The 10,442-nt window shown below is 47.7% G+C and overlaps 2 protein-coding genes across 2 annotated transcripts; both read left to right on the forward strand.

Annotated features, from left to right (window-relative positions):
- The first annotated feature begins 292 nt into the window (after positions 1–292).
- LOC145938699 (uncharacterized) lies at positions 293–2,409 on the forward strand. The gene is made up of 2 exons (XM_083042462.1): positions 293–2,182; positions 2,227–2,409. Exons 1-2 carry the CDS (start codon positions 293–295, stop codon positions 2,407–2,409), a joined length of 2,073 nt encoding a protein of 690 aa, XP_082898588.1.
- Positions 2,410–2,958: 549 nt separating this feature from the next.
- LOC145938700 (uncharacterized) lies at positions 2,959–5,440 on the forward strand. The gene is made up of 2 exons (XM_083042463.1): positions 2,959–2,962; positions 3,018–5,440. Exons 1-2 carry the CDS (start codon positions 2,959–2,961, stop codon positions 5,438–5,440), a joined length of 2,427 nt encoding a protein of 808 aa, XP_082898589.1.
- Positions 5,441–10,442: the final 5,002 nt, after the last annotated feature.

Raw genomic sequence — 10,442 nt, forward strand, 5'->3', positions numbered from 1 at the left:
CTTCGAGTCATTTAAGATTATTGTAAAGCCGCGTACGACTGAACGTCGCCAAAAATAAAGGTGTTAATTCTCTCCAAAGAATAAGAAAACGTCAAATCGATTTCCTAGCACTTCCACACTCCACTAACGCGCACTAGACCGCGAACGCGATCCCGTGATTGCACATTCTGGTCCTTCGAGCCGGATCTTGCCTCTTCGTGGCTGCCGGCATTCCTTGCAATCGTCGCGCCCGTAGCATCCCGGGTGAGTCAGTGCTTCTGTGAAAGAGTGAGTGGATATCCTGCGGAAGAAAATGGACAAATTAATAGCGTCTCAGATAGAACTGTTCGGGCGTATAGCCCGATCTTACGATAATCTGAAGAAGGTCGGTGCCGCTAAGCTGTCGATCTCCTTGGTCCAGTCGGCACTAGCTATCCTGGAAAAAAAGTGGGATAAGTTTGAGGAACAGCACGACATCCTAAAGACCGAGTACCATGACAAGCTCGGTGAGACGGATTACATCACCTCAGACCTCGTTAATACCGCCGAAGTTACTTTCCTTGAGCAGCAATCGAAGTTACTGGAGATAGAGAGGAGTCTCGCCGGTCCACGGAAGGAAGACAATCCCATCCAGGCGGAAGCCAAGTCAACGCGTAACGTCTTGCCGCGGCTCCAACTGCCGCAATTCTCCGGCAAGTTCGAAGACTGGCCTACCTTCCGAGATCTGTTTCAGTCCATCGTCGTCGAGGAGCCGTCACTATCGAGAGTACAAAAGATGCAGTATTTGAAGGTCGGCATAAAGGGCGACGCCGAACAGCTGATACGGAACCTACCTTCGACGGAAGAGAACTTCGAATGCGCCTGGGCCACCCTGACGAACCACTTCGAGAACAAGAGGTTCCTCGTGAGAGCTTATCTGTCTGCCCTCACCGCACTCCCGCGAATGAAGGCCCCGGCTGCTGCCGGACTCCGGAAAATCTTCCACTGTGTGGTCTCCACCGTCGGAGCGCTCGAGGGCATTGGGCGTCCGATTTCAGAGACGACGGATCTCTTCGTCCATTTCGTGATCGAACTGCTCGATCCGAAGACCCGTCGAGAGTGGGAGAAGTCGCTAGGCAGATCTACCGAGCCCCCTTCCTATGAAGAGCTGCGCGACTTCCTGGAAGAGCAGCTCATGACACAGGACGTACTACAGACCGTCGCTGCGGAGCAGAACGGGAAATCCGCCGAGAAGACTAGCCGGACCGCACGTGCCAGCCACGTAGGAGGTCGAGGATCGGATTCCAACCGAAGCTGCCCTCTCTGCAAAAAAGAGCATTTTTTGGCATACTGCGATCAGTACAAGAAAAAGAATGCTCAGGAGAGACGAGAGGCAGTGGGTACTCACCAGCGGTGCTGGAACTGCCTAGGTCGTCACCAGCTCAGCAATTGCTCGTCAGAGAAGGTATGTGCAAGGTGCTCGAGTCGGCATCATACGACCCTGCACGACGCTTTCGCTGCCGTTGCATTAACGACGGCCGGGACCAGCCAGTCGTCAACCGTCCACGTCGCCAAACGCCCACAAGAGGAGTGCGGGCCCGTGCTCCTCGCGACCGCTCGCGTTGTAGTGCAGGATCAACACGGAAATCGAAGTGCCGTTCGCGCTCTAGTGGACCCGGGCTCTGAAACGTCCTTGATCGCGGAGTCGCTGGCGCAGCGCCTCCGCCTACCGCGAACTCCGGCTTCAGTGGCTATATTCGGGGTCGGTGGTATCCAGACGGGTTCGTCGCGGGGACAGATCACCGTAATCCTATCCGCGCGTTCCGGGCTCTTCTCGCTACCTGTATCAGCCTTGGTACTGCCGCGGCTATCCATCTATAGTGGAGCGCCGGGAAGTGGCCGGCGCCCCTGGCCGCACGTAACAGGCCTCGAGCTCGCGGATCCTGAGTTCGAGCGCCAGGACCCGGTGGAGCTTCTCCTCGGAGCCGAGGCTTACGCCAGCATCGTTATGCCAGACCTGCGCCGCGGAGGGCCGCGGGAACCTATCGCTCAACAAACCCGCCTGGGTTGGGTACTCCTGGGTGCAATGGGAGCTCACCACCTCGCTGCCTCCGTATCGTCGCTCCAGTGTTCCGCCGTGCTGCAACTGACTGACCTCGTGCGCCGATTCTGGGAGGCGGAGGAGCCTCCTCACCCCGCCTTGCCTATGACCAGCGACGAGCAGGCATGCGAGGATCATTTTTCGCGCACGCACGTGAGGTTGTCCAGCGGGCGCTACCAGGTGCGCCTGCCAGTCTCACCAGATCTACCAGACCTCAGATCGACTCGCCGCGCCGCGTCTCGCCTGCTGGACGTCATGACGCGCCGATTCGATCGCGACAAGGACTTCGGGCAGCTGTACAGGGACTTCATGCAGGACTACCAGGCTCTAGACCATATGTCGCCAGTTAAAGAGATGTTGCCCGCTCCCGGGAACAGGACGTGCTACCTGCCCCACCACGGAGTGATGCGAGCCTCCGATGCCGGTACAAAAATCCGGGTGGTCTTCAATGGCTCTTCGCGCACCGCCGCCGGGCACTCTCTCAACGCCGCGCTGTTCACCGGACCAAACCTATTGCCGGCGCTAGCCGACATCCTGACCCGTTGGCGTCGGCACCGCTACGTCTTCGCCGCCGACGTGGAGAAGATGTACCGCCAAATCCTCGTGCATCCAGACGACCGGGACCTGCAGCGGATTCTGTGGGAAGACAAAGGGCAAGTGTCAGAATTCCGGCTAAACACTGTCACGTATGGCCTGGCGAGTGCGCCCTACCTTGCCATACGTGTTCTCCATCAGCTTGCTGCCGACGAGAAAGTTCGCTTCCCGTTAGGCGCTGCAGCGGTGCGCCAAGATACATATATGGACGATATACTCACCGGGTCCGCCAGTTTAGAATCGAGTCGACAGCTCCTGGGGGAAGTAGCCTCTCTCTGCGCGGCGGGTGGCTTCCCGCTGCGAAAATGGGCCGCCAATGACAAAGCCCTCCTAGAGGATATCCCGCCAGAACATCGCCTGACAGGTCCTACGGGTGCCAAGCTGCCAACGACCGATCACTCAGTCTTAGGGTTGAGGTGGAACCCGGAGACCGATGAGTTTGCGCTCACAATCCGGAAGTTACCCACGGCTTCCCCCACGAAGAGGACGGTGCTCTCCCAGACGGCGCGCCTGTTCGACCCCCTGGGATGGCTAGCACCGATAGTGGTCCGGGCGAAGTTGCTCATCCAAACGGCATGGCTACAACAGCTCGATTGGGACACCCCACTGGCCAGAGAGGAAGCCTCAGCCTGGATCAACCTGGAGGAGGAGCTTCCGTTGCTGGAAGGAGTGCGCTTGCCGCGCTGGCTACGTTGCGGGACCTCGTCGACCACCCTGGAACTCCACGGCTTCTCAGATGCATCCGAGCGAGCCTACGCTGCCGTGGTGTACCTCTTGTCCACAAACGAGCAACCCAGCGTATCCTTGATCGTCGCAAAAACCAAGGTCGCCCCGCTCAAACGAGTGTCACTCCCTCGCTTGGAACTTTGCGCTGCAGCTTTGTTAGCCAAGTTGGCGGAGCACGTTCGGAGCATGCTGGACGTGAAGAAGACATCAGTCAATCTATGGACCGACTCCACTGTCACGCTTGGTTGGATCCGGGGGCACCCTGCAAGGTGGACCACCTACGTAGCGAACCGAGTCGCTGAGATTCAGCGGATAAACCAGGATGCGAGATGGCTTCACGTACCTGGGCGAGAGAACCCAGCCGACTGCGCTTCCCGCGGACTGTCCCCGAAGGAGCTGTTGGCACATCCTCTCTGGTGGCAAGGACCTGACTATCTCAGGCAGCCGCCTGATACGTGGCCAATGAACGCCGGCCACAAGGAGGCCGAGCTTCCCGAACAACGACCCACACGCTGCCATGTGACCGATGACCTACGGGAGCCAGACGAGTTAAGGCGATTCTCCTCTCTCCAACGCTTACTGAGGGTCTCGGCCTGGATCTGGCGCTGGCGTGATCGTCATCGCGATGCGGTAGACGGAGGTCCCTCAAGGGCGCGACATTCCTTCCTGGGTCCAGAGGAGCTCCAAGCCGCGACCACTCGCTGGATCAGGGTGGTGCAATCCGTGGGCTTCAGCCGCGAGCTGGAGGAACTCCGCTCCGGAAGGCCGGCGCTCGGTCGAAGCCCCCTGAAGAAACTGACGCCTGCGCTCGATGGCGAGGAGATTCTACGGGTCAAAGGGCGACTTAAACACTCGCTACTGGATCACGACCAACGACATCCAGTAATCCTGCCGCCGGAATCTCATCTCACCTACCTGGTGATCGGCGACTGCCACCGACGAACCATGCACGGAGGAGTTCAGATCACTCTGGCCTGCATCCGGCAGCGGTACTGGATCCCGAGAGGACGCCAATTGGTCCGGCGTCACATCCATCGATGTTTACCATGTGTGCGATGGCGGGCGGCATCTCCACAGCCAATGATGGGTGATCTGCCAAGGGCGCGCGTCACACCAAGCCGACCGTTCCGCCACACCGGGGTGGACTTCGCGGGCCCGATATGGCTCCGGACGACCAGAGGCCGCGGGCACAGGGCATATAAGGGCTTCCTAGCCGTCTTTGTATGTTTTAGCTCCCGCGCCGTGCACCTCGAAGCAGTCAGCGACTACTCCGCCGATGCCTTCTTAGCAGCCTTCCGTCGCTTCGTGTCGCGCCGAGGCATATGCGAGGTCATCTACAGCGACTGCGGGACAAATTTCGTGGGGGCCGATGCTCGGCTCCGAGCCCTCTTCAAGGAGGCTAGCCGTGAAGTCAACGCCATAGCCGGACGACTGGCTGACGAAGGCATCCGATGGCAGTTCAACCCACCTGCCGCTCCTCATTTTGGCGGGCTCTGGGAGGCGGCTGTAAAAGCAGTCAAGCATCACCTACGGCGAGTCATAGGGGAGACCAGACTTACCTTCGAGGAGATGGCAACCTTTCTCGCAGAGGTCGAAGCGTGCCTCAACTCGAGGCCATTGCAGGCGATGTCTGACGACCCGGAGGACCTCAGCTGCTTGACTCCTGGCCACTTCCTGGTCGGGGGCCCGCTCAGCTCAATCCCGGAACCGTCGCTCATGGACGTGCCGACCAACAGACTGAGCCGCTGGCGCCTGGTGCAGCAGATGCGAGATCATCTGTGGCAGCGCTGGGCCCGGGAATACCTGCAGGGGCTAACCCCGCGTCCGAAGTGGTGGGCCACCTGCGACAACTTGAAGGAAGGTCAAATGTGCCTCCTGAAAAACGAGGCCACTCCCGCGTGTCGCTGGCCGCTTGCACGCGTGAAACGCCTACACCCGGGAGAGGACGGTCGAGTCCGCGTGGTGGATATTCGAACCGCCGGTGGAGAGCTCAGGCGCCCGGTCGTCAAAATCGTTCCGCTACCGTCGGCGAACCCCGCGACCGCGAATTCGCTACCGTAGACTCTCGGAACCTGCGTGTAAAAATAAACTGTACATAGAGTGTATATATTTGTATAATTTTCACTTGCATAGATTAGGCCCTTAGTACTTACCGTAATTGAAAGGTTCGAGTGTCGTTCGTATTACCGGCACTTTACACTCTCCGCGATAATCGCCTCGCATTGACGTGCGAGGTTAGTTTCGCCCAGTCAACAGACTGGCCGAATAATGACAGCTGAGAGTGGAAGCAGCACGCCTGCGCACCATATCGATCAGATAGCTCGATATCGATCACGGCGCCGCGTCACCAGAATCACCGCCGTAACAACCAAAAATTAGCGGCAATCGTCGACTTCGACGAGGCGGGCGGGATGTTGCGAATTAAAAGGAACGCAGTGTGTGTGTATGTATATATGAGTGTGTGTGCGCGCTTACACGTGTCCCAAAACTATATTATAATATATCGCGTTTAAATAGAGCGCGCGAGAGCCGCGCTGCTCTGACCGCGCGCCAATCGCGATCGTCCACGCTCTCTCGATCGCGCGCTTTGGCGAGAGGCGCGCTCGAAACAATAGACTCGAACGGTCGCTGCCGTTCGAACGCTCGCTCACAAATAATCACGACAACAATGTTGCCCTCCAATCGTTCCAAAATTGTCAGCGCCTTTGTCTGGAGGCGAACATCGTTTTGTTTCTCTCTCGCCGAATCTTCGAGAAGGTCGGCGAGATAAAGCCGCGTGTCCGGAGCTCCCTTCCTCACTATCGTTTCTGCCCTCGTAAGCGTTCGATCAGTAATCTCGTTGCACACGCACAGAATTCTTGTCTCGTACTTCCTTCGAGTCATTTAAGATTATTGTAAAGCCGCGTACGACTGAACGTCGCCAAAAATAAAGGTGTTAATTCTCTCCAAAGAATAAGAAAACGTCAAATCGATTTCCTAGCACTTCCACACTCCACTAACGCGCACTAGACCGCGAACGCGATCCCGTGATTGCACAAACTCAAACAACAATTAGAAAAATGTTACCAAACAAAACAGAGCACGACGCATCTACAATTAGAATTCAACTCGTTAAAACAAAAAACTAACGAAAACGCGCATGATTTCGCCCAACGCGTCGACCTATTGGCCATGAAGTTATACAATTCCATGATTGAAGGGAAAGACCACCCCCCATGTTTAAACGCGCTATTCACCAAACAATCAAACACCAACCATTGATTAACTTCCAAATCGGGCTCCGAAGCGACCTCAAAATTCTCGTTCGAGTGCAACGATATACGACACTGCAGGAAGCGATAACCGGCGCGGGCGAAGAAGAAATACTTCTCGAAAACCCTCGGGACAAACATAAAGCCGAATCAAGTGACTCGCAACCAATTCCACTTACACAATGTTATAAATGCGGAAAATCGGGACATTACGGACGCGATTGCCGCAGCAGTAAATACGCGTTCCCAAAACCGGACAAGCCCCCTCGCGCAAATACCGTAGAGAAATTCTGCAATTATTGCAAAAAACGCGGACATAATCGCGACGAGTGTTGGACTTTAAATGGAAGGCCGGAAACAAATACACCGGACCGCGATAAGGGAACCGATAATAAAAAATCGCGAAGCATTAATAAAATTGAAAACCGTAAGAAACCGCAATCGCGAAAAAGAGATACCGAATCCGAGTATAGCAGTGACGAGGAAGAACGGCAAGAAGAAAAGAATAAAAAGACACGCGCGATAGAATATTAGGTAACGTACGTGCGACAAATGTCTCGTGGAGCAGCAAGCCTGAACTTGATAACTCTACCTATATGCGAAGTAAAGAACGGCAAAATTAACATGCTCTACGACACTGGAGCTACTGTCTCTCTAATAAAGGTCAAACATTTAAAAGGCGAAACAGAGATATATAACGACAAAATTACTTTGATCGGCATAACCGGGCATAAAGCGCGAACAATAGGAAAATTTTACGCGACTATCGACCTAGGCAGCCGAAAAATCAAACACGCGATTTATGTCGTAAAGGACGACTTCCCAATGGAATACGAAGGGATCATAGGAATGGATTTTCTACAAAAACAACAAGTCGCGTGCGATTACAAAAAACAGGAGATTCAAATAGGAAACGCCATATTAAAATTACGACCGTACAATAAAATTCAATTAAAACCGCGTAGCGAAACAATAATACAAGCGGCAACGAATCGTAATAAGATAGGCGTGATAAAGGCCGAAGAAACAGCACCAGGAATATATATCGGACGAAGCCTGGTAAAACCAAAAAATTTTTTATCACCGAAGTTATCGATTTGTCAACACACGGTATCATAATAAATAAAGAAAACAAAAGTTTTAATTATCCCTTCAAAATTAAACCCAGGGAGAAACGCGAGATCGGATATACATCTATTAGACGTCGGACACATCTAGTCTAAAACAACGTCTAGAAATATCTGAATTAGATGTCATATAATTTTGTGTTATTGCATTTTTTTGACACAATTAGAACCTAAATATTTACACAATAACGATATATTGTTTGAAATACTCTTTGGAACTGCAAATCTTCTTTTGACATCTAATAGACATCTGATAGATCTCTAAGGAAATTATATGCGTATATAAATATGCTGGTATCATAATAAGAAATTGTTAGAAAAAAAATATAAAACATTTTTAATCATACTCACTTCATTTCAGAACAAATTTCTGTTGATATCATGATTTTAGAAATTATCTTTATTTGTATATATATTTATTACTTATTAATAAGAGAGAAAAAGACAGTCTCTTTTACAAATACAAAATTACCGATGCATATAATTATATATATGTACAATAATTGATATTAATTAATCCTTATAAACAACAATATTTTTACGGGAAGTAGGCTGTTGTAATGATTTACAGCTGTTTGTAATGATTGATTTTCGCGCGTGTATTATTGAACCAATAAATGCTGGTCATTAATATGATTGGCTATCGCGTCGTTTACCACGCGCAAGCGTTATGCCCGTTGCCGCGTTTTGTGTCTTGTGCTATCGTCAACTATATATCGTGTGCCTCATTGTGTCTTGTGTCATTGATTCATATAAAAGTTGCAGCTTGAGAACAATTGTTTGAAAGTGATAAAAATCCGGCATACATTAGAAGATTCATTGATTCTATCTAATAATCGATCAACATGAATGAAGAGAAACCGGTAAGTGTACAGTTTCAAAAAAAATTGATTTTAATAGAAACAACAAATACATTGCTTGAAACAATGTGTTTATATTACTTGTGTGTCGTTTACTTTAAAGTGATAAAGTATTATATATTCTAATATGTTTCTATATATAATAACTGTTCCTGTTTTACTTCTATCAATAAGCTAAATTTTTAGGTTATGTACAATCAGTTGTTATTTTACTAATCGCCTTATTTATCAATATTAATTTTCGTAAATCTTAAATTTTAATTAATTCCATTTATTAAGTTATTAAGGTTTAATAAAAATAATTATATATATTAATATATGTATTTATAAAACAATTTTAATAATGCAGTATATTGTTTGTGCATAAAGCATTATAAAATTAATATCTTAAGTGCAATATATATTATTATTACAGTTTAATGTATATTACAATTATGTACTTTGTATCATTGTAATGTGCTATATATGCTTTGTATATTATTTTAAGTATTATTGAAGCATAATAAAGGAAAAGTATGGCATTTTAATATGATGCGCTTTAATGATATTTAAGATATTATAAAAGAGCAACACATTATATGACATAAAATATATTATTGTAATGAGTTATGTTTTAATAATATGTATGACATTATTAAAACATATTATAGTAATCATTATATATATTGAGTATTTTTATATAATGTCATATTTTTTTATAGTGTTGTCTATTTTATAGTAGAAGCAAATTCTTTGTAGATTTTATTTTTTTTTATCAACTTTATGATCATTATTCCTGAATTATTATTACTTCTCTTTTTAGAGATATTTAATTTTGATAGATACACATACAAAAATGCTTATCCAAAGAAATATTACTATATAAAAATTATTAAAAAATTTAGTATTAAGAGTTTTAATATATTAATAAAATAAAATTGAACATAGAAAATTACATGTTTTTATGTAGTTGCGGAAGCATCTTAAACGAAGAGTAGAGCAGGCAGTGAAGAATCTTGCAAAAGTGGCATCAATTGAGAGATTGAGGGACAAAATTATTATGTCCAATAATATCTCTTTAGATGAAGAATGTATGGATGTACGTATCAATGATGGAAACCCTACCTCAGATAAAAGTCCACTTAGAAGTTGGGATAATATATTAGAAATAAATAATGAACAAGATATTAATATTTCTCAAGCAATTATCTTGGAAAATACTGAAAATGGAGATGAACAAAGAGTACATAATGAACAAGATATGATTGAAGCACTTTATTTATCAGATGATGAAGATGATGATGATGGTAATGAAGATAATGGAGATGATGAAGATGATGAAATTGTATTGCAAGATGAAGTCGTTGACCAAGAAGATAATGCTTCACAAGATAGTAGTAATTATGATGAAGATTTAAATGAAAATCATTTTGAAACTGAGGAGCAAAAAACTGACTATGTTGCAAAAAGTTTGAGAGAGTGGGCTATTTATGATGGATATGTTTCAAAGAAAAAACTTGATAATTTATTATTTAGATTAAATCCAATTTTCCCAACTTTGCCAAAAACTTATAAGACATTGCTGCGTACACCCAAACATGACAAACTTGACATCCGTGTACTTCCTGATGGATCAATGTTATGGTATAAAGGAATTGTAAAAAATTTAGATTTAATGTTGTTGGATGAATATTTGAATAGATACGACAAAATAACTATTGATGTTAATATGGATGGATTGCCTATAACAAAAAGTACACGTTTAAAATTTTGGCCAATATTAGGTCATCTTGTATAAACAGACAATGATCCATTTCTAATTGGTTTGTACGTTGGTGAATGGGAT

The sequence above is a fragment of the Prenolepis imparis genome, unplaced genomic scaffold (assembly GCF_030444845.1).
Source record: "Prenolepis imparis isolate NDT839.2.m4 unplaced genomic scaffold, iyPreImpa1.0 SCAF_7, whole genome shotgun sequence".
NCBI lineage: Eukaryota > Metazoa > Arthropoda > Insecta > Hymenoptera > Formicidae > Prenolepis > Prenolepis imparis.